The sequence below is a fragment of the Mustela nigripes genome, chromosome 10 (genome assembly GCF_022355385.1).
Source record: "Mustela nigripes isolate SB6536 chromosome 10, MUSNIG.SB6536, whole genome shotgun sequence".
Lineage (NCBI taxonomy): Eukaryota > Metazoa > Chordata > Mammalia > Carnivora > Mustelidae > Mustela > Mustela nigripes.
The window spans coordinates 42,275,370-42,303,338 of NC_081566.1; the positions used below are offsets into that span (position 1 = coordinate 42,275,370).

At 50.5% G+C, this 27,969-nt stretch overlaps 1 protein-coding gene across 17 annotated transcripts in view; it reads left to right on the forward strand.

Moving 5' to 3' along the window:
• Positions 1 to 27,969, forward strand: part of NFASC (neurofascin) — a 174,994-nt gene that overhangs the window by 77,716 nt on the left and 69,309 nt on the right. For all 17 annotated transcript variants that reach the window (XM_059413205.1, XM_059413212.1, XM_059413215.1 and 14 more), the window contains exons 2-3: positions 1,274 to 1,379; positions 23,657 to 23,837. In XM_059413205.1, coding sequence (XP_059269188.1) covers positions 1,274 to 1,379; positions 23,657 to 23,837 — 287 coding nt within the window. The remainder of the gene's footprint in view (positions 1 to 1,273; positions 1,380 to 23,656; positions 23,838 to 27,969) is intronic.

Consider the following 27,969-nt stretch of genomic DNA (forward strand, 5'->3'; position numbering starts at 1 on the left):
AATTATATTTTATGCTTTATACTTTTATTGTCTTTTTAAAAAAATAAGCAGGTACATATTTATCTTCGTGTCTCTCTCCTTTTCTTAAATAAATGATAGCATATTAAACACACTTTTCTCTATCATGTTTTTTCCATTTAATAGTAGAGATCACGGCAAAGGCAGATAGGATATATTTCAAACAGATTCCTAGAACTGGGATTGCCAGTCAAAGAGTGAATGCATGTGTATTTTGATACATATTGCCACATTCCCCTTTACAAAGGTGGATTTTGCCATTTCCTTAATTATATTTTATGCTTTATACTTTTATTGTCTTTTTAAAAAAATAAGCAGGTACATATTTATCTTCGTGTCTCTCTCCTTTTCTTAAATAAATGATAGCATATTAAACACACTTTTCTCTATCATGTTTTTTCCATTTAATAGTAGAGATCACGGCAAAGGCAGATAGGATATATTTCAAACAGATTCCTAGAACTGGGATTGCCAGTCAAAGAGTGAATGCATGTGTATTTTGATACATATTGCCACATTCCCCTTTACAAAGGTGGATTTTGCCATTTCCTGCAGACACATTTTAATGTTAAAGCAAATGATTAAGTGAGATATGTTATCTGCACCAAGAAAGGTTAAATGGTCATCCAGAAGGACTGGCACTGGGCTTGAACCTCTGAGTTCTAACTAGTAGTAACTTCTTCCCATAATACAGATCAAGAAACTGTGAGACACATGCAGGGAAGTGACCCACCCTAAATGACATAACAAATTAGAACTTCAAATCCAGGTGCCCTGACCCTAAATTTAGATCACCTTTCAATGTTATAGATGAATTTATGGTGAACTCAGTTTGATTATCTGTAGGTGGGGAAGAAAAACCCAATCTTTCTCCTCAGTTAAGACAACTAATGAGATAATTATGGGTTAATTCCCCCATGGGTATAGGAGAAATGCTCCAAGATGTGACTTAACTCCTTTAGGTAAACAGGGAATCAGCAATTAGATTATGATGTCAGGGCACTAATAATGATCTTATGGATGAGAGAGACCACCGAAGTCTGACATGATTAGGCACCTTGCAGAATCTCTGTCCTCTCTTGCCCAGTGCCTTGAATTTCTTTAAACAAAGATGTCATTATGCTAAGCAAAACTTTCCAAATGGGTGTGGACAACAATGTAATTTCCCAGTGAATGAACAGACTGCAGACCACAAAGCCTTTTCTTTTCCTTTCCAAGAGTGACCCTGGGGCTCTTTGTGCTTGCTTTGTGACAGGTTGATTGACTTATGTGCAATTTGGGACCCTGGAGCTTTCCTTCCTGCTGCAAGCTGGAAGAGTGCCCCTGGTATCACTAGAAGGAGGCTGAATGAGGCAGAGACGGTGAGTGGGGTGAGGGGGGCTTGGCTGGGTGCACTCGGCTCAGAGATGGGGGTGGGGGGGTGTTGCCTCTCCTCTTCTCTTTGATGAGCCAAGGTTCTTTGGCTTCCCGAGTCCCGTAAAAGGACATCTCCTTCCTTCTCCCGGGAGCTGGCTGGCCACAGAGCCAGACCTCCAGGCTCCCCTTTGCAAGGAGACTGCACTGGGCAGCTTTCGCTCCTTTTCTCCAGCGATGCAGTCAGTGGCATTAGACTTGTCATTGTCCAACTGTCCACCGGAATTGAAAAATTGGGAAACAGCTTGGTGATCCATAGCCCCCTGCCCCACCCCACAAGCCTGGTCTCCACAACCTGGGAGCATCCTGAGTGACAGCCTCGGCATATGGGGGGCAGTCTGGAGAACCCCTCCTCTGGGCGGGGCATTGGGCCCCGGCAGATGGATCGCTGTCCATGGCCCAGTGAGCAACCCGAGGCCGCATCACTGAAGCAGACCCTGTGTGTATGTCTGCATTGTTCTGTTCTCAACTAGAATTGCCTGCTGCCCGCGGCTGCTGTTTGAGTTTCAGGCTGGGGGTTGGCAGGGGAGGAAACGTGTGAAGTGAAGGCTGCAGTTTTCACGGAGTCGTCACTGGTGACAGATCACACGCTAGTGGCCTGGAGGCCTGAACAGAGAAAGATTTCCTTATTCTTGACTCTTGGCACCTCTGCCTCATGGCATTTTGTCTTTCTCTCTCCAGCCCCCTTTCCAGATGTCTTCATTCTCCCAGGAGTTGGGAGATGGGGCTGGGGGGTGGGGTGGGCAGGGATGCAGGGAGGGGGTTGAAAGGTGGGAGCAGAGCTGGCTGATGACATGGATTTCGGATCTGGACAAATTCCAGCTTTACTTGCTTGGTGACTTTAGGAGTGTTTCTAACTGCTATAGGCCTGAGTCTCCTCGTTTATGCAATGGGGATAATAATGGATATCTTGTAAAGATCAAAGATGAAATGTACAAAGAGCCCTGCACAGTGCCCGACATGTAGCAGGTGTTTAGTGAAGGAAAGTTATTATTATCTAGCCTATCAACAGAGCTCAGATGTACTTTTCTTATCAAGGCAGTTTCTCTATGGGCCCTTTTAGGGCTACGACTTGCCGTTAAAACACTGCCAGGTTTCAGGGACTGCTCGGGAAATCTATCGGACCACAGGGCTTTTCACTGAATCATTGTTACTAAATACTGAACTTGAACATACCGCCTGACCTTGGGGGTGGGAGGCACCATTCTTTTGTTCTGCTGTTTTTGGAGGACCCTGATTGTAAAAGTGGTATTCCAGCTGTTTTCATGGGCATATAAGGCTCTGAAAAACAGCATGGGAACAGACCTCCGGAGCTGGGGTGGAATCAGGAGGTAGGCAGCGTTGTGTGGCCACGCCCCCTCTCTGGGCGCTTTTTCAGGTACCCTCCCTCCCATCTGTCCCTGTGCCCACCGGAGCCCCTCACTGCCCTCTCTGGACACCAGCACTGTAGGTTGCCTCCCGAGACCCCCACCTTGCCAGGTGATAGCAGAGCAAACTTGTGCTGCCTTGCCCCTCCGAACACTTCCAACCTAACCAGCAATCACTAATAGGGGTTCCGAGCTTAATTTTGATCGTGCATCCATTTAATTACATCATTTGACCTTCATGACCATTCTGTGGTGCGAGCAAGGCTGGGGTCTTCATCCCATTTGAGGAATACACTGAGGCTCAAGAAGTTCTATCTCCCAGGTCCACAAAATTCCTTAGCGGCGGAGCCCATCCTAGAAGTGAGGTGCCGTCAATGACCGCTGTTTTTCTTTCTGTGACCCCACACTGCTTGCTCCAGCCTCAGGCACCGGCACACCCTGAGGGGTCAGTAGGTCCAGGGACTTTCAGATGCACAGAGAAAGCTTTAAAAAGAAGAGTGCAGAGAGTACATAAAAGCAGGCCCATATGGCTGTTGAGGGAACAGGAAGTTCTGAGAGAAGGGGGGCTGATCCAGGTTTCTTTAGAGGGCGATCACCATCATCCTTACAGTAATCAACATCCTGAGTGCTCCCCGTATGCACTGGGCACTGTGCTCTGTGCTGATGTCGCTCTTCCGTGTCATCCTCACGACAAACCTGTGAAATCGGGCCCGTTAATTGCTCACATGCTACTGGTAACACAGATGCAGCACGATTAAGGCTGGTCCCAAAGCTGCACATGTGCAGAAGGGCCAGGCCTTGAGTGTGAATCCCAGCAGTCCTGCCCTGGGACCTGCACAGTCGGGTTTGGGGTGGCTGCTTCCGAGTCTTCCTAGAAACTCTGGGTCACCTTCGCTTGGCCTGCCTCCAGCCAGGTTCCAGGTGGGAATCTGATTTCAGAAGCCTGCAGGGGCCAGTCCTCTGTTTCTGGGTCCTTCTTCCCTCTGGTTCTTCCCTTTTGTTCTGAGGCCACTGCCATCTGGAGCTGACCCAAGCATCTGCTCTCAGCACACTCCTCCCTCCCTGCGTGACGTCCCCACTCAGCCTAATCTCTCCCCCACCCCAGCGCTACGGCTCTGGGTCCTCACCGGGCACTCGGAGTGGACACCTGCCCTCTGACGCAAGGCAGAGAAACCTCCCAGTTCCCCAGGCCTTCCGCTTCCATTTGGTTAATCGCACTCACACTCCTAAGCCCTTGTGCCTGTTGCGGAGAAGCTGGGCCTCCTCCACACAACAGCATTCTAACAGGACAACTCGGGCTCAGGACACAGGGTTGCAGGTTGATGGAGGAGCAGGGGATCTTTATTAGGAGCTGTTTTGCATCTCCATCCCCTGCTGCAAGACTGATTCCCAGGCCCTGAGGTGCTACCCGTGCTTAGCCACCCTTTCCTGGGGCGCTGAGGTCTGCAGGCTGGGTGTGGGGACATGACGACTATTCCCCGAACAGCTAGCTGTCTCCCTCGTTTCTCCCGAAGTGATGCCATCTCTTCTCCACCCCTTGGCCTTTGCTGCCACCCCGCTAAACCCACCTTTTTAGCAGAGGCGGGGCTGTTGAGTTTGAGACCGCAAGTCACCTCTGGGTTTCTATTTCTAATAAGAGGACCTCATCTCCAGCCAAGAGAGAGGCTGTTCTGCTTGCTGACAGATGCGCTTCTCAGGGCATAAGACAAGAAACTTTCCCCGGCTCCGCCGGAACCAGTCTTCAGCGTAAGCGTGTAGCCGCCGGTGCTTCGCACCAGACTCCCAGACACATGGCACACCCTCTCTCACAGGCCGCCACCTTCCCTGCCTGTGCCACATCCCCTCCTCCGGGCTCCCGTATCTTCACGCCCCCAGCCTGCAGAAGCCTGCCGGGGTGGCAGGGGATCGTGACTGATGCCTGTCTAGGATGTAAATGGAAGGAGCCGGAGAGAGGGAGGGGGACAGAGGCCACTCCCTCCTGCTGTCTTAGTCCTTTCCTCCATGTGTCACTTTATCAGTCCAACAGGGATTTTTTTAAAAATATTTTATTTATTTATTTAACAGAGAGAGAGAGAGATCACAAGGCAGAGAGGCAGGCACTGAGACAGGGAAGCAGGCTCCCTGCTGAGCAGAGAGCCCAATGTGGAGCTTGATCCCAGGACCCTGAGATCATGACCTGAGCTGAAGGCAGAGGCTTTAACCCATTGAGCCACCAGGTGCCCCCAACAGGAATTTTTTAAAAATGCAACTGGGGATGTGTCATCCTTGGAATACCAGTGGCTCCACCAGTAAGGAGGGCAGGACGGGAGTTACCTCCGAAGCCCTGACGTGGTTCTCCCTGTCAGGCCTGAAGTAGTCAGTGCCTGGGCAGGTGACCTATGTTGGTTTTAATATTTGGCCACAGAGGCAGTATTTGGTTATTTGCACAGGCGTTGTGCATTCTGAAGATGTACAAAGCAAACTTGTAGATTTGAAAGCCCAGCTCATCCAAAGCCACGGAAGGATACAATACACCAGCTATAACTTGGGGAACAGGAGGAAGGACCAGTGGTTTTTGAACGCCACGTTTGTGCCAGGCCTTGTGTTAGATGCTATACATAGACATTACCCCACTAATTGATGAAAAATGAATCGACTCAAAGCAGTCCATTTAATTCACAATCATCGCAGCAACCTTTTAGTAAGTGTCTTCACCCCACCTTTAAAGACAAGAAAACTGAGGTTCCAAGAGACAGTAAACACATTGTTGAAGACCACGCAGCAGGTCGGTAGTTGAGGGCATTGAAGCCACGTTTCTGTGTCCCTGTCCTGTGTGTAATGTCCTAGTGAGTTCATTGTTCACCTTTATTGATTACATCCAGCCCTGCTCGGCTTTGACAAACCCTTATTCCCATGAAGGACACAGGAATGAGGTAGGAGCTACTGCCCCCACCCTCAGGAAGCTCACTGTCTGATTAAGGGGTTCAAGGTCCTCTCTCCTGCACCCCAAACAAGCTTCCCCTTTAATCTTGTCCCGCTTTTTGTTCCTGGTTTGAGCTCAGTCTGTGGTTTTTAAATGGCTTCAGAACCTTGGTCTGTGAAAGCAGGCTTAGAATCCCACAAACAGGGGACAGAGTAAGCAGCTTAACCCGAGTGATATGAGCAGACGGATCCAGATGGTAGGTCCTCGGATGGACAGTGGCCAGGAATCCAGGTGGGGCACCCCAACTCAGGGAACCTGGGAGGCCACCGGTCAGTGCCTGGGGGAGGAAGCTGGATTTGAAAGAAAGATGGTTAGGGCTTTAGATGCACAGCGGCCTTCCTTTAGGAAAACTTCTGAGAGGGTCTGAATTTGCTAACTGTTCTCTCTACCGATGCCCTCCATATAGCATTTTGCAATTCACTGTGGGGTGGGGGACAGAACTGTGGCTTGCCCAAGGTGGCAGACAAACACTTAGCCCTCCGTCTTTTGTTTTAAATCAATATCCAATATATTACATTTCCAAGTCCTCAAACTGAATTCTTCCTTAAACTTTTCAACTGACAAATTTTATAGTTTTCAAATTTTTAACAAGCGTTTGTTAGATCCCATTAAGAAACTTAGTTCAAAAATAGGTAAATAAATCTTTTAAAGGAAGGAAGGAGGAAGAAAGAAAAGCAAAGAAAAGAAAAGGGAAGAGAAGAAAGGAAAGGAAAGCCTCTCCCCACTTGGAGGGGGCACGCACGCTCTCTCTCTCAAAAATGAATAACTCTTAAAAAAAAAAAAGAGAGAGAGAGAGAGAAACTTAGTTCATTAAGTTCCTTTCAACATTGGAAACCACTTTTGTAAATTTTACCATTCACTTTCCTTTTTGAATTAATTTCAGAACATTTTCATAGAATTTGCCCTCCAGCCCCGTAAAACTCCATACCCATTAGGGGTCCCCCCCCCACCCGCTGTGGTCTTCCTCTAGCCATAGACAACGCGGATCTACTTTCTACCTCTATAGATATACCTTCTCTGCTCATTTTATATTAGTGGGACGATGCAATCCGTGATCTTTGTGACTGGCTTCTCTCACTTCTCGTGAGGTGTTCATCGTGCGGCCGTGTTTTAGTGTGACTCCACACCTCGCTCCCCTTTATGGCTGAGCAGGTTGGTGTTGGACAGACCTACCACATTTTATTTATTCATCCATCAGGTGATGGACTTTTGAGTCATTCCACTTTCTGGCGATTGTCATTATGCTGCCTTGAGCATTCCTGTGCCGATTTTCCTGTGGACATGTCTTCTGTTCTCTTTGGTACCTACCCAGGAGTGGCGTTTTTGGGTCATGGGATCACTGTGTGTCACCTTCTGAAAGACCCTAGGTCTTTTCATATTAAAGGCAAGCCTTTCTTTCTGGCCCTCTATCCTCAGTGTCCATCTTTTTTCCCTCCCAGATCCCTCCTTCTTGCCCAAATCTTGGACCCCACCCTTGGAGACCTGTCGTGTAGGATTATGATCACTTCCCCTCCAGCCACTTCCCTGTCATGACAGGCCCCAGGGAGACAGCTGCTGCTACCCTAGATGTCTTCCCCACCCCCTTAGCGAGGGGGTGGGGGACTCACAACCCTCTCTCTCCAGCTGTGAAGAAAGATGTGCGCCTAATTGCTGTGAAACTTTCTCCCTGAGGGTAGAAGATGGGGAGCCAAACAGTGAGAAGCTAGGTCGCTGAATTGTAGAGAGAGGGGAGTTCTTTTCTCCATCCTGGAGGTGCTAGAATTCCTTCATAAGGGGGTTGTTCCCTGTGCATCCTCCCAAGCCACCTTTCCTGGCATCAGTTTGGTTTATTCTGATGGCTCCGAGGTGGGGGCAGTCCACACATGTAAACGTCTGTTTCCTTTACAGTCTGCTTTACCTGCTGATCTGTATATGGAAGGAGACTGGCCAGAGCTCAGTTAACCACAAGCAGGGCCAGTGAGTAGAGCCTGAGACACGGAAAGTCACAAAGAGCCACAAATCTTATTTAAGTCAGCCCCTGCACAGCCTGTTCGCCCAGCTAGTCCTCAGCTACACTCACATTGGAGAGCCTCTCCCATTCCACATGTGTCTCCTAGTCTTGCCTCCTGGAGGATGAACGAATAAACAATAATAGGGGGAGAAAATGCACAGCCCCAAAGAACTTCAGAAAGCCGGCTGGATTCTAGCACAAGCCATGTCCTTCCCCGTGTGGCCAGCAAACCGCTGGCCCATGTGGGAGCTGTCGGCAGGACCAGGTTATGGACCAGACCACCTGTACATTTTGGCCTTCCCTGCCAGGCCAGGCTAAGAGGTGCCAGGCTCCAGCTGACCTGATGAGATGATGGAGAGACGAGATGATACAGCAACCCCACTTCCTCCACGTATCAGGCTGTATGTATAAGGATGTTCATTGTGGCATTGCTGTAATGGAGAAAAAATAAGGAAGGACAACCTAAAAAGGTCTTCGACAAGGAGATGGCTAAAAGCTGTGTGGTAGACCCTCACAGTGCAGTTAGGGAAGAGAATCACTGCAGCCCTCCGTGTCCAAGCTCCATTGCCTTGGTGACCCAACCACTTATGCCGTGGCAGTCCAACGGGAACACCACCCTGCCCCCCTGGAGGGGCTACACTCTCTTGGTTGGTGCAGCCTTCTTCTGGGGCCCCAGCCTGCCTGGTGCCTTATGAACATCAGAGTACCCTGTAAGTGCTTTGTGCCCCTATAGAACCTGGTGTGAAAACTGGATATTTACTAGATATTCATGGTGGTCACCTTGAGGGAAGGCCCTCTTCCCCCTTTCTTCTCTCCCATTCTCTCCCTCCCTCGCCCCCAGCTTAAAAAATAGCCAACTGGTTCAGGTTTCAACCTATAGATTAGTTCTGGGTGTTGAGCAGGAAGCAGCTGTTTTCAGCCAAATCCCTAATCTGAAAGCCAGGTGTCCCCCTTGTCTCCCTCCCCAGGCGGGAATCAAGGGCCACCTGATACTGTTGTTCCCCCATCCCCCACTCCTGCTGAGTCCCGCGGCCTCTGTGAACTTAGCTGAGGCAAGAGGAGGAGGGGTTGGGTCTGCTAGGTTCCCCTGCCTGCCACTACCACCAAGTGGATCACTGTCAACGGTTAAACACAGCCCTTTACTCCTCCCAGTTCTCTCCCTGTGACAATGAAAGGGAGCCAAGGCTGTAACAGCCACTGAACAGATGGAGACCACCCCCCTCCAACCCTGAGAAGGGAGGTGGGGGAAGAGGGGGAGTCAATCCCATATACTGGGTTTCCTTGTCTGTTGGAGAAATCCTACAAGACAACTGGTTCAACCCCCACGCAGACAAGGAAATTGGGTCTCTCTCCTCCTGGGCATGGGGAGAGGCCAGCGTCTAGAAGCAGGCTGGTGAGTGATTTCTTAGGCTGTCAAGCCCCGGTGACCCAGAGGGTTTGGTGTAGTTACAGACAGCCCTTTAGAGTGGGACGTGGGTGCATTGTGTGGGCAGACACCTTCTTAAAGATGCTGAGACATGTGGTCATTCCATGGGGGTGAGGAGGGGGATGTGGGAGATGTAATCTTTTGGCAAGTGCACCCAGAAGAGAAAGCCAAGGACTCCTCCCTGCGGCTCTCCCTTCTACGCTTGTCTTTTTCAGAGATCCTTCTGTCTTTCTCCTCCTTGCTTGGCGCTCTGTCTCTTTGGGACAGGCTGATGATCCTCAGTAGGGGGCATTTCCAGTTTCCCAGGAAACCCACCCCCTGGCCTTCAAATGCCTGTGAGGAGAGGGAGTGGAGCAGGCTCGGGTCACCATCTGTTGCATCGTTTATTCCTTGGCATGAGAGAGATGGAAGGGAGGTGGTCGGGGATGGGGGGGGATCAGAGTGCAGGAGGGGGATGGGATGGACAGTTCCCTGTAGGACCCAGGGCCTTCCCCGTGCGGCAGGTGGACTTCAGAACCCAGGACAGCTACACTGAGCCGCAGGTAGACTTCAGAACCCAGGACAGCTACACCGAAGCCCCTGGATCCGGGAATGGAGGGGATAGCAGTTCTAGGACTACTGCCTGGCGCAGCTGAGTCCCTGCATACTGAGACCTGTCTGTGGGATAGAGAAAACAGTACCCCGACAGATCAGACAGAAAGCTCTGAGAAAGGCATTGGGGTGAGGATTTCAGAAAAAGAGAGATGAAAGTGTCTGCTGAGAAGATGCTGGATAGGTGTTCCTTTTTGGCTATTGCTGTTGTTTTCAGGACTCAGGCTTATGCTATGACAATGGCTTTGTTGTATGTGATATTAACCAAGGATTTAGAGTATACTGACTTGTTGGTGAGTAAATATCTCCCAATAAGAGGAAGTATCTGATCAGATGGCTGTTTACTCATCCCACATATATGATTTGTACCTTCTTTCTACAGAGGGAGGCAAGACATGGACTCTGAGCTCAAGGAGTTCAGAGTTTGGTGCAGGAGATGGGCATGGGAATCCCATGGGCAGGAAATGACTGCTGGAACAGAGTTGGGTGGCATGATGGGGAATATGAGAAAAAGGCAGCCTAATCTTAGTGGGAAAGCAGGGTCAGTGTTGGGGTGGGAGACGGGGGTCACCGCTCAGGGCCTTGGTGAAGAAGGGAATCTGCACCAGAGAGAAGTAAGGGAATAGCATTACTGGCCTAGGCAAAGCAGGAGCAAAGGTGGCCGAAGGTACAGAAGGCACTTGGCCTGTTTGGGGAGCGGCAGGGGGCCTAGTGCTGGCCGGGGTCCTGCTGGAGGAGAGGCTGCACAGGGCAGGAGCCGGATCACCAGGGCTTGAGTCCTGCCCACAGAGTGTAGGCCAGCTCTGCCACCACTTCCTCTGCGCGGACAGATATGGGAGAGGATGATCACAGGCACAGCATACCCTGGCTCTTTGTCCTTCTTCAAGAAAGAAAACAGAGAGTGAGTGTATGGTTATTACGGTGGGAACCCAAGCCACGGAATTTCTTTTTAGATTTATTTACTTTAGAGAAAGAGAGAGTGCAGCAAATTCGCTGAGAAATACCTTAGCTCTGAGTCCTGGGTTCCAGCTAAGAGGGGCGCTTGCCTGTCTGCGAGAGCCCTCCGGCCCAGGGTGGGACCCCTTGGAGCTCTTCAGCTCCCACACACCGGGCCCTGCCCCCCTGCTTATTTTGAAGTGCCTTTATTTTCTCTTGTCTTTCAGCTGTCCTCTGGTTTCTGAGCAGGTTGCTTCAGATGGTTATAGTAATAAGCCTTACTGATTCTGTTTTGTTTTGTTTTGTTTCATCTAATGCAGAATGGTGGAGTTTTATGTGGGCTCTGTTGGGCTTTTATTATCTCTCTGTTCCCTCACAATATCCTGTGGCAGTGATGTGTGAATGTATTCCTTAGTTGGTTTTCGTAGTACTATTCTAGTCCTTTCGCTATTTATTCTGAGAACTAATTGCTGGCACGTGGCCTCCCAGTACTAATGTGTCAGCATATCCCTAGGCATTGTTCATTCAGGAGCACAGCCTCCACGTACCTGCAGGACTGCTCTGCTCAGGGCTCTGAGGTATCACACTGGACATAACTCGCGTAACAGCTCCTGCCCTCCCTCTGCTCCAACCCTAATGGATTCATTTCCTTTCTGATTTTTGATACCAATCATTAGCATCACCCAAATCCAGTTTTCCAACCTAGAAACCTTGATGCCGTCCTTCTTCTCACTGCCCGCTACCCATCATTCGTCAGCTTCCGATGATTCTAACTCAGAAAATATCCTCCCAGGTCAGGGGTCCTTGGATACTGGGAAGCCGTCTATCTGTTGCATACATGCTCTCTGACGCTGTGTGTGGCATCTGGAATCAGGGGAAAGATGAGCACAGTGACAGGGAGGGGAGGTGTGGTATGAGGACCCTCAGCCTGGGGGTTTCCTGCTGGAGCAGGAGGAGGCTGTAGGGCAGAGAGTGGCCTGCAGCTAAGCCCACACCAGCCACGTGATGGGCAGAATGATGGGCAGGTTACAGGCCCTCTCTTGAACTTAGGTTTACCCAAGGTTCAAAGAAAAGTCTTGGAGCACCTGGATGGCACAGTAAGTTAGGCATTCGACTCTTCGTTTCAGCTCAGGTCATGATCTCAGGGTGGTGAGATCGAGCCCTGCACCGGGCTCCGGACTCCGTGCTCAGAGCAGAGTCTGCTTGAGAGTCTCTCTCCCTCTGCCCTTCCTACCAGTGTTTTCTCTAAATCAATCAATCAATCAATCAATCAATCTTTGAAAAGAAAAGAAAAGTTGTGCAGAGCAGAGTCATTTGAGGTCGCCAGGAAAGAACACAGTAAGAAGATAAAAGCAGCTTAATTGGTGCTGTGGTTCACTTTGTTATGCTTCATCCATTTGATTCTCCAGCAAAAACCACCAGAAACAGGAGTATTTATTTCCATTTTTGAAATTTTTAAAAGGGCTTGGGAAACAAGTAATTTACAAAAAAATAAGTGGCAGGATTGAGGCTTTTACTTGGCTCTTCCATCCCATAAATACTCCCTACTAGGTGGGATGCCAGGCACTGGGACACAAGAATGACCCAGGCATGGTCTCAGCCTCAAGAATTCCAGGGGCGCCTGGGCGGCTCAGTTTGTTAAGTGTCCAACTCTTATTTCAGCTCAAGCATGATCTCGGGGTTGTGAGATCGAGCCCCGTGCTGAGCGTGGAGCCTGCTTAAGATGCTCTCTCCCTGCCCTCTGCCCCTCTCACCCCCCTCATGCGTGTGCACATACACTCTCTCTCTCTTTCAGAATAAAAAAAAAAAAAAGAAGTGGGGGAGAAAGATTAAGCCAGTGGCAAGCAGATTGTGGCCCTCAGGCCAATTCCTACAAACACAGCCTATTGCCTATTTTTGTAAATAAAGTTTTATTGGGACAGAGCTATGCCCATTCGCTCACTTATTGTCCTCGGTGCTCTTTCACTAAAGTAGTAAAGTCCAGTAATTGTGACAGAGACTGTATGTCTTGCAAAGCTCTCACAAAACCTAAAACACTTACGATCTAGACCTTCACAGAAAAGGTCTCCAACCCTTATTTTAACTTACAGTTTTACCAGTGTGCTAGGTGCCCCAGAGAAGCCGGTGTAAGGGAGAATAGAGACAGGCATTCTAGGCTTTGCTGGGGGCGGCAAGTGCGTTGAGGGCCGGAGGCACAACAAATTAGCCACAAAGCAAAAGATGCTTGAGAGGCAGGATGTTGCAGGCTGAGTAGGAATTAATCACGTGACAGGAAGAGAAGGCCTTTCTGGGAACAGAGGATGGCACAGGTAGAGTGTGGGGGCTGTAAATGTGTGGCATGCTTGGAAAATGGCACAGCGCTTAGTTGGGGAAACTTCAGTATTGGGGTGGGGTCTGAGAGCCCTGCAGCAGCCTGACATCCCAGATCCTTGCTGCACTTGGGAATTCGGACCTGATCGTATGGACCGATGGGGGTGACATGGAAATAGCACTGAGAGGATGAGGCAGGGGTTTAGAAAAATCACTGTGCTAGCGACACAGAGACCAGCTGGGAGGTCATTGCAATAGTCCATGAGACATGACGTGTATCAAAGGTAAGAGGGTGTGCGTGTGGGGAAGCGAGACACAGGAGGGTCTCGGTGCTTGGTGTGAGGTATGAGAAGAACTGGAGTTTCAGAGTGATTCCCAGGTGTTTGGCTGGGTGACTCAGCTGGGTGCCACCAACAAAGACAGAGAATGGAGATAGAAGGACAGAACCCCAGTGGAGACACAGAGAACATCAGGCAGAAGGAAAGGATCTAGCAGTGTGATCAGTGCCGCCTTGGAGGCTGGCAGGGCCAGAGAGAAGAGGACTCTGGAATGGTGTTTCAGAGGCCAAGGAGGAAGAAGGCGAGGCAGGATGGTCAGCCCATTGAACAGTTGCCGATGCCTCCAGGAGGTCTCGCAAGATAAAGACTGAGCACTCTAGAGTCGGCCATGGGGAGGCCAATGGGAGGCCTGGAGAGAGAGTTCCAGGGTCTGGCTGGAGGAGTGAAAGAGAACCCAGCAAGTAAAGGCAGAAGCCATAGCCCACTCTTTAAACAGAGAAACGTGCATGAAACGAGACGGAGGTGGAGAAAATTCAGGTGTATATGGGGAAGCTTTGGGATCCAGAGAAGATTCTTTTGGTTTTGTATGAGGAAAACTTGAAGGTGTTTCTCTGCTGAGGCCTGGAGCCATTTGAGAAGAATTCAGAAATTGAGGAGAAGGCTAAGCAGATATTTGGTGGTCGAGGGCAGGTTTCTGTGGAAGGGCGGGGCTGGGTCCCGCAGAGGCAGGCAGGAGGAAGGACACTTTTTACACAGAAAGTGGAGGCCATGGGAAGCTTATGCTTTCGACCAACATTCCAGGGGCATTTCTGATCGGCAGTACAGTCAGTTGCTAGTGATGAAAACTTGCTTCCAAGCGGCTGGTAAAGGGAATATTTACTGTAAACATATGCAATTTTAAAAACCCACAGTTAGGGCTTGCTTCAGGACATGCTCCGTCAGCGACACAAGCAGTGGCATGAAGAATCACATCTTCCAGGCACCTGGGTGGCTCAGTGGGTTAAGCTTCTGCCTTCGGCTTCGGTCATGATCTCGGGGTCCTGGGATCGAGCCCCATATCGGGCTCTCTGCTCAGCAGGGAACCTGCTTCCCCCCCCCCCCCCCCCCCGCCCCTCTGCCTACCTGTGATCTCTCTTCTTCCTTAAAAAAAAAAAAAAAAAACTTAAAAAAAAAAAAAAAAAAAAGGTACTCTTTAAAAAAAAAAAAAAAAGAATCACGTCTTCCCACATCTTCCCTCTGTCTTCTGCAGGATTCGATTAGCCTCCCATGATACGTGGAGACACTCACTCATTGCCGCCCACCTGGGTACTAAGGATCAGGGATCGTGAAACAGTCCTGAGAAGTCCTCTGGGCCTGGAGGGCGCCCCAGTCGTCAAGGCATAACTGCTAGCGCCAGGAAGCCAGACAGTCTCCAGGTCCAGCACTTCAGCCCAGGCCGGGCGCGCTCTTCCTGGCCGGCGCGCTGGCTCTGGTGCCGTGTGCTCCTGCTGTGGGGCGGGCCTTCTGCATTTGGAGAGTCAGACATTCATACCAGGATTTTTAGTGCTTTCTTGTACTAAGAGAATCCTTTCTTCGACTAAAACCTTAGGCAAAACCCAGACCAAACTCCTCCCCCCTCGGAGAAGGTCCCCAGAGGCTCCAGAGCCTTCTAGAGGGTCTTTCTGCTTCCACCATTGCCTGTCTACCTGCCACCCTCCACAGAGCAACCGGGGTGGGTTTTGTGAACAAATCTCATCAGACACCCCACCATGCAGAACTCTGCAGTAACCTCCTAAAGTGCTTGGGACAGAATTTAAACTCCCTGCTCCAGCCTTCAGCGCACTCTGTGAGTATGTGCCTGCGAGACTGAACTCCATTCTTCCCCAGGTGCCCTCCAGGCTCCAGCCATGCCGGTTTCTTTCAGGTCCTTGTACCTACCCCTCTGCTTCCTGCCACAGGGTCTTTGCACACGTGGTTCCCCTGGCCTGGGATGTCTTTCTGACCTGTCTTCATGAAGTTGGCTCCTGTCTGCCATTTAGATCGTGGTCAAATGTCACCTTCTCACAGAGGCCTTGACCATTCACTTCCTTTTGCCTCATCACCCTATTGTGGTTTCTTTTCTTTTCCTTTTTATTAATAGACCTTATTTTTTTAGAAAGCACTTACATATTCATAGCAAAATTAAGTGGAAAGTACAGAGATTTCCCGTATACCCTCAGCCCCACACACGCACGGCCTCTCCCACCATCCCCGCCCCACCCTCGCCAGAGAGGTGCATTTGTTACAACTGACAATGCGACACAGACATGTCATCGTCCTCCGCAGTCTGTGGTTAACACAAGGGCTCACTCCGGGCGTTGTCCATTCTGTGGGTTTGGACTCACATGTAATGACATGGGTCCACCATTGCGGTCTCCTATGGAGTTTCCCTGCCCTAAAAGTCCTCTGTGCTGCACCTGTTCTACCGCCCCGACCCCCTGGCCACCACTGATCTGTTTCCCATCCCCAGAGTTTTGCCTTTTCCAGGATGTCCCTGGACTGGAATCATCAGTACGTGGCGTCTCCAGACCGGCTTCCTTAACTCTGTGATAGGCACTTACGTTTCCTCCGTGTCTTTCCACGGCTTGGTGGTTCATTTCTTCCTAGTGCTGAACAATAATCCGCTGTGTGGACAGACACCACATTGTGTATCTGTTCACCTGCTAGGGACGGAGGACATCTCGGTCGCTCCCATGTTGCAGGGATCAAGGGTAAGGCTGCTCTCAGCACCCGTGTCAGGCCGGGTCATGGTTTTCTTCATTGCGCTTATTGCTACCGAGATTTTGGGTTTTTTTTTTTTTTAAGATTTTATTTATTTATTTGACAGAGAGAGAGAGAACACAAGTAGGCAGAGAGGCAGACAGGGGTTGGGGGGGCAGGCTCCCTGCTGAGCAGAGAGCCCGATGCGGGGTTCCATCCCAGGACCATGAGATCATGACCTGAGCCAAAGGCAGAGGCTTGACCCACTGAGCCACCCAGGCGCCCCCCGAGTTTGTTTTTGTTCAGCATTTATGTCCCACCTTCCCCACTGGAAAGAAGGCTCCACGACAGCAGAGAAACCTGGTCTCCTGAACTTGGGTCCCTGCTGCCAGGTCTGTGAAACGAGTGAGCGGTCCGCTCGCTGCCCGCCGCCCACAAGTCCCTGGGGGGCTCTGCTCGCGGAGCCATGTTCCAGCACTGCCGGTCTTTCCTTCCATCATCACAGATGTGTTGTGACCACCGGCGCAGCCCCCCCAGAGCAGGGCTGTGGGAGTGTGGGGGGCTCCCCACGAGGACAGCTTGCTGGAGCCGTGGGCTTCTCCTCCGTCTGCCAGGGACAGCTTGTGGTACCAACACCGGGGGCCTCCCAGCCTGGGGAAAGAAAGCAAACCGGAATGCAGAGAGAAGGAAAAATAGGAACGCAGACTGATGTGGAGTGACTATTACCAATAACCTCTGGGTGTCACCAGGATGCTTCCTTCATCCCCGTGAGCTCAAACCCCGCTCAGTGGCGGCAGCTAGCATCTGCCGAGGTTTACTTTGTGCCCCACCCTTTGCCACATGCTCTGTGTAGGAGCTGTGTGTTAAGTCATCCCAGAAGCCCTCTGGAATATGACCCTGTGCATTTTTCAGACGAGACGTACAGAGCTCCGAGGGTTCAGTACTTGCCCATGCTCCCCACCTTGTAAGTGGGGGGCAGCTTCAGACCCACACAGTCCACGCTCTTGAACTTGACCGAGGGAGGCTGGCATGTCCAGCGGTCCCCATGATGGCTGACCATCACCCAACTCACATACCTGTCCCGGTCCCCATCCTAGATATTTTGAGTCCTAATCTTCCACAAGACTTGCAAATTTAGAGTTTAGGAAACTTGAAAGCTTCCGTTCAGAGAGGTTGCATATGTGAATGGAGCGTCTCTGGATACAATAATAGAGGCTCTAAGGGCATTCAGATTCCAAAAAGCTTTTTTTTACTCTGCAGGTCTGGTTTGGCTGCTGCCTAGAAGTCTGAGGCCCCAGGGATCTGTGTGTTTAAGTAGCACCCAGGAAATTCTCAAAAGCATCCAGTTTCCTTCCTGTGCGTACATTGTCATCACAGCCCCTGACCAAATGCTGTCTGGATTCTTTATAGAACAGTGAGCTCAGTATTTCACACAGCAGAACATTACGTGTACAGGTGACTCTATTCTCTCTTTTTTCTTCTCTTTTCACACGGGGTCTACGGGGTCGGGGGAGAACTTCAGATATACAGGACTCGAGTCCATCCTCTTCCCCAGTTCGTAGTGCACTATCAGTCCACACAAAATTTGTCTTCTGGTTTTATTTATTTATTTATTTTTAATATTTTATTTATTTGACAGAGAGAAATCACAACTAGGCAGAGAGGCAGGCAGAGAGAGAGGAGGAAGCAGGCTCCCCGCCGAGCAGAGAGCCCAATGCGATGCAGGGCTTGATCCTAGGACCCTGGGATCATGACCTGAGCCGAAGGCAGAGGCTTTAACCCACTGAGCCACCCAGGCGCCCCTGGTTTTATTTATTTTTGTTCTTTTCCTCACTCTCCCCCCTGCAATAGCCCCCCGTTTAATGTACATCCTTACAATCTACCACTTAACCTGTTCGATTTGCTAGAAAAGGATCTTTCACACACATCATACTGGTAAGTGTGCGGGTAGAGTCCTTATCATCATGGACAGTATTGTAAAGTGGCTTTATTTATTAGATCATTCTTCCATACATTTCAGAGAAGCAGCTACCTCTCTGGAACTGTCTCCCATTGGTTCTCTTTTTGCCCTTGTGGAGCTGAACAGAAAAATTCCACACCCTCTCCCACCATTCCTAGACAGTCACCATGGTCCCTCTTCAGCAGCCCCCATCTGCCCTCTCACAGGATGTGGGATTTTCCTTAATCCTCCCCAGGATTCTCTGTAGTCAGATGGCATTCCCCCCATCCACCTGTCCCCCCCACACACACACCCTGTCTGGATGATGTACTTCTTTCTCTACTCCTAGCAGGAGAGGAACCTGAGATGTTATGTGACTGGGCCAAATGACAAGATACTGTAAGAAGAAAGACTTGGTTAGAAGTATGCATTTAGGGGTGCCTGGGTGGCTCAGTGGGTAAAGCCACTGCCTTCGGCTCAGGTTGTGATCCTGGGGTCCTGGGATTGAGCCCCACATCAGGCTCTCTGCTCAGCAAGGAGCCTGCTTCCCTTTTTCTCTCTGCCTGCCTCTCTGCCTACTTGTGATATCTCTCTCCCTGTCAAATAAATAAAATCTTAAAAAAAAAAAAAAAAAGAAGTATGCATTTAACTGCTTTCAGTTAGACATCCCTGCCCTTGGCCTTTTCCATCTGGCTATCAGGGTACGGGAACTGTAAGCCTGGTGGTGTAGGGGTACCTTCAGGCGGGGCATCTCCTTCCTCACTCTGCTTGCGTTCTTTGAAGTCAGGACTAGAACCCCCATGCCCTGACACCGGTTGACACTCCCCTTCCTCAGATGTGGGTGGAAGGTCCTACAGAATGTACTGGAAGGATTGCCAGCCATGTACCTGTCTTCCAGGCTGAATAGACTGGGCTCGGGGAGCTGAGGGTGCCTATATCCCCATGCGGAATAACCCGCCCTCCTCATCCTCTGCTGTTTTATCTTCATGAGCACATTCCAGACACCAGCGCTTCCATCTCTTTGGTATGGAGGTGAAATCGACATATCATACAGTCAGCCAGTGTGTAGTGAATACTTCACTGTCATTCAGCCCTTTCACAGTGTGTGCGACCGCACCTCAATCACTATTGCTTATGATACCAGTGCAGTCCCTCTCTCACCCCAACATTATCAACACCCCAAAAGGAAACCCCATACCCATTAAGCCATCGCTCCCCATTCGCCCCCTCCCCCCGTCTCTGGTAAGCACCAATCTGTGTTCTGTCCATATGGATTTACCTGTGATGGACCTTGAATATAAGAGATCATTCCATATGTGACCCTTTGTGTCTTGCTGCTCTCATCAAGCATAACCTTCTCGGGCTTCATAGCCATCACAACACGTGTGTACGTCATTATCTTCCATGGCCAGATAATATTTCACGGAACATACAAACTGCCATATTGCTTATTTATTCATCTTCTGATGGACATTTGGGCTGTTTCCACCTTCTGGCTGTTGCAAATGTTGCTGCAGTGAACATGTGTGCGCATGTACTTGAGCCTTGCTGTTGAATTCTTTGGAGGCATATATCTAGAAGTAGAAATATGGGGTCATATGATAATTCTGTTTAATTTTTTAAGGAAGGTATTTACATTTCTTTTTTAAATAGCAATTCTACTCTGGAACTTACCTGCGTATGGAAAGACAGGGGAAGTGGATGAGGAGTCAGGAGATCTGGGTTCTTTTCCTGGCTTTGCCACTAACCAGCTGGGTGGCCTTGAACAAATCACTTCCCCTTTCTGGGCTCTTGTTTCCTCATTTGAAAAGCAAGGGGATTGCATAAAGCTAAATGGTCTTTCAATTATCTTTGTCTTTCAAGATTTTATCCTGAGATCGTGCCCCATATCAGGCTCCTTGCCCCGCAGAGAGCCTGCTTCTCCCTCTTCCTCCAATGCTCCCCCTGCTTATGCTTTCTCTTTCTGTTCAAATAAATAAATGAAATCCTTTAAAAAATATATTTTATTGGAAAAATTGGGTTCTAGAGAGAAGAGAGAGAGAGAATTGTCAAACAGCTAGACCTGATTATCTCTGTGTGCATTCTCTACCGTGTTTTTAAATTGTGAGTTGAAAGCATCCCAAGTAATGGGGCTTTTCCCCCCTGCCTGTGTGTTTCTAGTTAATGAATAGCTTTGGGCTTCCTATTCCCATGAGGATTCCCAGAACAAGATATCCTTCTCTTGCCCATCACTTCCTACTGCTTGGCAGCTCCTGAACAAAACATGGCGGTCACGAAGCCAAGACTGGCGCCATCCCATCCGCACTGTCCTCTCTGCAGAAATGCTGAGCCACACCCCGTGTTAGTTCTCACAGCACTCAGGTGGTCAGCTGGATCACCCGAGTCTGGTCTTGGGAGCTGTTGGGTCCAAGGAGAGGAGTCAGCAGACTCTTGTTCAGCCCATGTCAAGACCATCTTAGAAGGTTTTAGGAGGAACAACCAAAGGCCTCCTGTGATACTGTCCAGCCAGGAGCTTTTCCTCCTTGGGTGATTTCTACTCTCCTGAGTCTCTTCCGTCTGATTGATTCGCTGGCGCGAGTGCACTGCCTAGGGAGGGAGGGAGATTTTCCTCCACTAATTGGCAGCCTCCACAGGATGCCATCCAGGTCCAAAGTATGCGTTCTCCTGAGCTGCCTGCTGGCTTTCTGGGGGGAGAATGAGGTTTCAAAAAAAACAAACAAACAAAAAAACAAAAGCAAAAACAAAAAAAAAAATGTGATCCCAGTGGTTTATTTCATTCGGTCAGCCATTTCTTTGCTCATTTCCCATCCATCCATCCCATATTTTTGAGTGCCTGCTGTGTTTTTGGCACCATGTTAGAGTCGAGGAATAAACAAGATGAAGCGCCTTCCCTATGGAGCCTTCCTTTTTTAATAGGAGATACAGATGTGTGGCTTTTGAAATGAGTACAATGAAAACAAAATGACAAGTGCTAGGGTGCCTGGGTGGCTCAGTCAGTTAGGCATCAGACTCTTGATCTCAGCTCAGGTCATGATCTCAGGGTCGTGAGGTTGAGCCGCGCTTCAAGCTCCATGTTCAGCAAGGAGTCTGCTTGAGATTCTCTCTCTCCCCTTCCTCTGCCCCTCCCCACCCCCGCTCACGAAATCTCTCTCTCCCTCCCCTAAATAAATAAATAAATAAATCTTTAAAACATAAGTGACAAGTGGCAAGTGCTATATAGTGGGGAGGGGGGCCATAAATGGCGTTCAGAAGTACAGACAGGAGACACACAAAGTCATCCTTGGCAAGTCCTCACAAGAAGGCAGATTCAAAGCGTGTTCTAGACAGAAGCTAATCTGTGCTGAAGTCACAGAGCAGGACGCATGAAGGGACCTGGCAGGTGACCAGCGTTGGCCAGAACGCAGAACACGGAGGGAGGCTGATGAGAGGCGAGATTGCAGAAGGGGCTCTGCTCGGAGGACCACCGAGCCACGTCGAAGGATTCAGCTCTGGTGACGGTGGAGAGTGAGTTGGAAGGGTGAGAGCAGCAGTGGGGTGAGCACTCAGGGAGCTGTTGCAGTCACTGTCATGAAACAGCGGTGACCAGAACCAAGGTGGAAGCAGTGGGAAGGCAAGTGGATGGAGAGTGGGGCTGGAAGCTGGGGGGCTGCTGTCGGGCCCAGCTTCCAGGAAAGAACCTGCTGCTGTGGGAATCGAATCCCTTAGCTGGCCTCATGTCCTGGCCCAGGGGAGGTCCCTCATCCTCCAGGTCTCCGGAAGGATAACTTTTTCTCCCAGGATTCAGCCCAAGAGCCCTGCTCCTTTTGCCGACAGCCTCAGGCAGGAGAGGTCGGAGATGGTAGTGGGGTACAGGGAAGAGAAGAATTCTGCGGGAACCTCGTCCCCCCTTCTTCTTGGACTCGGCCCCAGGACAGAACAGCACACTGCACCCAGGTTGAAGACCCACGTTTCAGACCCCGTGGCAGTTTCAAAGCACTGCATCTCAGTGCCTTCCCCGGGCCACTCTCTTCTGTATTCAAGAAGAGTTAACACACAGGGTTCTATTCGTTTCAGGTGCGCAATATAGCGATTCAGCAGTTCTATACACTCCTCAGTGCTCGTCAGGATAAGTGTACTCTTAACCCCTTAACGTGTTTCATTCATCCCCCACCCACCTCCCACAGGCCATTCTCTCTCAGGAGCTAGGGAAAAGGGTTTCTCTCTTAAAGACTCATTCTAGGGCCCTTGGACAGTTGGGGTTTTGTTTGTTTTTTAATGAACATATGATGTAGTATTTGTTTCAGGGGTACAGGTCTATGATTCATCAATCTCACACGGTTCACCGCACTCACCATAGCACATCCCCTCCCCAATGTCCACCCCCCTAGCCACCCATCCCTCCCACCTCCCTCCCCTCCAACAACCCTCAGTTTGTTTCCTGAGATTAGGACTCTCTTATGGTCTGTCTCCCTCTCTGGTTCCATCTTGTTTCATTTTTCCCCTCCCTTCCCCTATGATACTCTATCTTGTTTCTCAAATTCGCCATATCAGTGAGATCACATGATAATTGCCTTTCTCTGACTGACTTATTTCACTCAGTATAATACCCTCTAGTTCTAGCCACGTCCTTGCAAATGGCAAGATTTCAGAGTTTTTGATGGCTGCATGATATATATATATATATATATATATATATATATATATATATATCTCCCACATCTTTATCCATTCATCTGCTGATGGACATCTAGGCTCTTTCCATAGTTGGGCTATCGTGGACATTGCTGCTGTAAACATTCTGGTGCACGTGCCCTTTCAGATCACTACATTTGTATGTTAAGGATAAATGCCCAGTAATGCGATTGCTGGGTTGTAAGGTAGCTCTATTCTCAACTTCTTGAGGAACCTCCATACTGTTTTCCAGAGTGGCTGCACCATCTTGCATTCTCACCAACAGTGTAGGAGGGTACCCCTTCCTCAGGGGTTGGCGAGGATGTGGACAATCGTTCTAATCAGACATGATTTGTTGTGCTTGAGAATGTGGACATTGGACTGTCGTAATAGTGCTCATCCTACCAACCCACTGGAATCCCCTTTTCCTGGGTCATAGTCTCAGCATTGACATTATCTTTAAAGGGACAGCATCAGGGACTGCCATACCTTTGCTGCACAAAATGTCTGCAGAAATCCATTTTTTATTTAAAAAAAAAGAAAGAAAGAAAGAAAGAAAAGCCCGTTGAGCAACCAGCTTTCACCTAACCCCACACAGCACATAGGGTTCAGAGAAGCTATGAGACTGGTGTGTTTCTTACTGGCCCAGCGCATGGCAGCCTCTAGGTATTGGACCAGTGGGACAGTGTTTGTTTTCATGACTTTTCCATGAAGAGTTGTCCTTCCTTCTAGAACAGTGATTCTCCACTGGGAGTGGTTTTGTCCTCTAGGGGACAGTTGGCAGTGTCTAGAGACATTCTGATTGGGGACAGGAAGGGGCTGTGCTGGCCTCTAGAGGGTAAAGGCCAGGGAGCCTGCTAAGCACCCAGCAATACCCAGCATCCTTCCCTGCACAAAGAACTGTGGGTCCACAATGTCAATTGTACAAGTTTGTAAGAAAACCTATTTAAGAACATCAATCTGTGACCAAACCCTTGAGTTCTTCAGGCCCTATAGGATTGCTAGAACCAACCGCAAGTTCAAGAAAAACTCACTTGGTATTGTATTTCTTTCCACAGCTGAGCTCTGTCCGGGAGGCCCAGTTAGAGCGGCTGGAGGCGGCAAGACCCCGCAGGCCGGGGAGCAGGGAGCGGGGCCCCGTGCTGAGGATGGCCAGGCAGCAGCCGCCGCCCTGGGTCCACGCAGCCGTCCTGTTCTGCCTCCTCTGCCTCAGTGGGGCCATCGAGATTCCTATGGATCGTGAGTCCCACTCCATCATCTCTTTTGATTCTCCTGATTTGGGGCAGAGGGTTGGATGGGAGGGATAGGTCAGGGGGGCGTTAAGCCCAACTTTTGAAAAGGCTGGAGAGAGGGGAAGTGGTAGCTTCTGGAGGCAGAGCTGGGTTTCCCTCCAAAACATGGAGGCAGGCAGGCTCGTGTTTGGGAATGTGAGATGAATTTTATAGCACAACCTCCAAAAACTGTGTCTGAGCTGATGCTTGTGCTGCCTGGAGCCTGCTAAGTGGGACCAGAGGTGGTGGAGTCTGCAAGTCTGTGTGTCCCTTGGGAGTCCTTCCCTTCACACCCCTCCCATGGCCCTCTGCGGTCCTGACTTGCCCGTCAACAGGGAGTTTCCAAGGACCAAGTGTAGTGGACACTTACCTGCCTTTCTATATCTGAGCTAGACCCTTGGGCTCTCTTGGCAGGTCTAAATCAGGCTGGATGGCATGGGGACAGTAGGGAAAGGAATTATTTTGCACAAGACAGGGGCTTAGTGAAACTTTAAACCAGAGCTCCATTATAATACTGTTGCGGGAAAACCAGGTGCTGATTTCAGCTTTCCCATGGCAAAGTTGGGAAGTAAAACCTTGTGTCATTCTGTGTCCTAGGGTGGGGGCATTATTTGGCCACCAGAATCATCAGACAGGGGGCTTGGGATGGTGCTCTAATAGCCCCGTCTCTAGCTGCTGTGTCTGTTGTTATATTCAGAAGGGGCCTGGGGACTGGCAGCCCCGGTCCTTGGCCCCGCTTTTAGATGTGTACCACCTTTGCCGTATTTCCGGCTCTTCCATCAGAATGTCTTGGCATTCCAGTGCTCTGATGTGGGCATACCACCTCTGTTGCCTGTTCCCTGCTTCCAGAAATAAATGGGGCCCACATGATGCCAACCTTGACTTGGGCTCTGTCCAGGTGACAGATGTCTGGGGAGGGTAGGGAGAGCAATGCAGCTTCCAAGGAGTGCCCACTGAGCTCTCCAAAGCCAGGTCCTGGGGCCTGGACTTAGCACAGCTTGGAGAAGAATTGCACGTACTTCAGCCCCCTCCCACCCAACCCTACCAATAATAGCTGCCCAGAGGAGTGGGCACTTCTGGGTAAGAGAAGACCAACGGAAACTCTAAGTTGGACCCAGAACCAAGATGGGCAAGGCGCCTGCTGCTCTCTCAATAGCCCCAAGTGTGTGTGTGTGTGTGCATGTTTATGTGTGTGTGTGTGTATTCAGTGTGGGGGGGGGGTGTTGTGAAAAGAACGGTTCCCATGGAGACCATCTGCACTGCTAACTCAAGGAAGAGTGTCTCATTAACAATCCCAGGCAGGCAATCTAATAAGGGAGAACGATAAGGCCATGTCCCTGGAGAGGAGAGGGGTGCTGAGGAAACTGGGTTATCCAGGACATGCTGAAGGCTCATTTCTCTTCTGCTGCTCCTCCTCATTCATTCACCTGCCACTGTGACCCCTGGGGCTAGTGGGTGAGGAGTTCCTCCAAGATGAACTTACAAAGAGACGGCTTTGACATCTGTGTTAGGAATCTGGGTTGCTAAAGCTCTGCTGGAGCTGTGGGCAGATGACCCAGCTGCAAGTGTCTCCAAGGGACCCCATGGGGGGCAGAGACCCTCCCCCTCGTGCCATCTCCTCACAGTGTCTGTGAAGAGGGAGGGCCCGGGGAGTTCTGGAATTGTCTTCTGGGAAATGGAGACCCTTCCTTGCTCTGGGTCACACAACAAAGGGGTACTAGATTCACGAATACAACCCAGGTCTCTTGGCATCCCACCCGGTTGGCACTCGACACGCCTCACCCTGACCTCTGGTAATCCCACCTTCTTTTAGTTCTTAGAGCCCACCAGAGTAGCAGCTGCCGTGCACCCGCCCGAGAGCTAAGGGCTTCTACAGGTGCCTCTCCTGTGACTCTCACAGCCAGTCTTTTGCTGACATTAGGAAGCTGGGGTGCCATTCTCTCCAGCCCCTAAGTGGCAGGCCCAGCGCATGACCACAGCCCCTATCTGCATGAAGAGGGGAAGCCTTTTGTGACACGATATCTGATGCCCCGGGAGTGTCACAGCAGGAAACCCATGCTGCCTTCCCGGAGCAAGTCTATCTCGCAGGCAGGGTGGTGTCCATAACGACTTCTCCAGAACAGGTCTACCAAAGCCTAAGGCAAGACGAGAGAAGGGCAGCCCTTCAGAGGAGACCCAGTGGCCCCGGGAAGAGGTCCTTTTCAGCCAGCTTTTCCCCTCCTGCTGGGTCAGGCATGACAGGCACCCCCCTACACACACACACCAAGTTACCTGAGCCCATCCTTCCCTCTTACCCTGTGCTGAGGCCCCGGGGGCTGGGTGGGGAAAGGTCACACATTCGTTTTTCTCCCCCGCCCCCCACCACCTCCCAGGGTTACTCCGGTCTTTACTGGTACACAACCTATGTAAGTTGAAGGTGTACAGCCTGATGATTTGCTACGTGTATATTGTGAAATGACTGCCACGTGGGTTCATTTACCCCCATCCCCTCACACAAGTACCTTGTGTGTGTGTAGCCATAACTCAGAAGATTGACTCTCGAAACAACGCTCAGGTGCGGATACAGTCTGCTAATTACAGCCGCATGTGCATTCGGGCCCCAGAACATTTCCATCTCACAGCTGGACGTTTGGACCCCTCACCGGCATCTCCCGGGCCCCTGACAACCATTCCACTCCGTTTCTTTGAGTTTGACTTCTTTAGATTCTACATGGAGTGAGAACATACCAGAGCTTTCTCTGACTTAATTTCACTTAGCCTAAGGTCCTCAAGGCCTATCCATGTTGTCACAAAAGGCCGCAGAGAGACCTACTTGCTGTGTTCCCTGAAGCGTTATCCACGCTCGCCCGGTGTGGGGCACGTGAAGATCAGGCGGTCGTAATTTCTCTGCGTGTTGCCTGGGAGGGGCTGAGGGGGCTCAGGCCAGAGGCTGCCCTTCCGCCCGCCTGCCCCTTCAAGAGGCCATATCTGTGCCTTGAGGACGGGGCATTGGTTCTGCTCTGGGGAGTTGGGGCCCAGCAGGCTTCCTGGAACCGCCCTGGGCTGCGACACAATCCCTCATTGAAACACTGGACTCCAGCCCCTGCCGTTCTGCCAACAGAGTCACACGCACCCGCCTCCCCCCCTTCACCCACCCCAAGGAGAACAACGTGACCTTTGAAGAAAGCAAAGGGTCGCCTCATCAACAAGAGTGGGTTTGCCAAAAAGTGAGTCTGCTGGCAGCTCGCCCCTCCATCCCTCTCTCCACGTTGAGCGACTCGGCATTTTTCTCCTAGGAACCCACAGAGGAGACAGTGGGGTGGGAGACATTTCGTCCTCACTGTCATCCCAAAGACTGCTGCAGGATGACCTCAACACGCGCACACGCACACACACAGGTGCACATTCACACACTCTCCCTCCTCCAGGGACAGGTGCCAGGGGCAAGTGCCGGGGAGAGAGAAGAAGTGTGGGGATAAAGAAACCTCGCAGACCCGCAGGCCTCTGCCTTACACCCTAAAGAGCTCATTGGAAGATTTTTCCCTCCCCCTCGGAAGTCAAAAAGGCAGACCCATTTTCCACTTGACATGACCACTTTGTAGTGGAGAGAAGGGCAGGTGGAATGACGTGGAATTTGGGGGGGTGTCGCAGGACTCGGTAGGTTGCCCTTGTCCCCAGGTGGGCAGGCCTCCCTGTCCTCTCCCTGTGCTGGCTTGTCTTCTGGGTTGGTTTTGTCTCTGTAATAAATTCCTTGGTGACTCAATGGTGGTTCCAGATGTCATGACCTCTTTAGGGAAGTAGACTCTCAAGAGGCCCCCGGCCTGGTTTCATTGTGGGGCTGGGGACAGCGTCCGTCCAGCTCCGGGAGTCCTCACTCCCCTGTGGTCTCCCCCTTACTTACCTTACTCACGTCCGGAATGTTAAGGAGAGCGTGCTGGGGACCCACCTAGCCAACTGACCGCTCTGGCCAAGGATAGATTTGTAAGAAGAGCTCTGGACCAGACTCAGGTGGGCTGGTTCTCGTTCCATTTCTGCAGGAAATGTCCTATTGACCTTTAACCGAGTGACTTCCCATCCGAGAATCTGAGATTCCCTGGATAATTTCTAGGGCTCTTTCCATT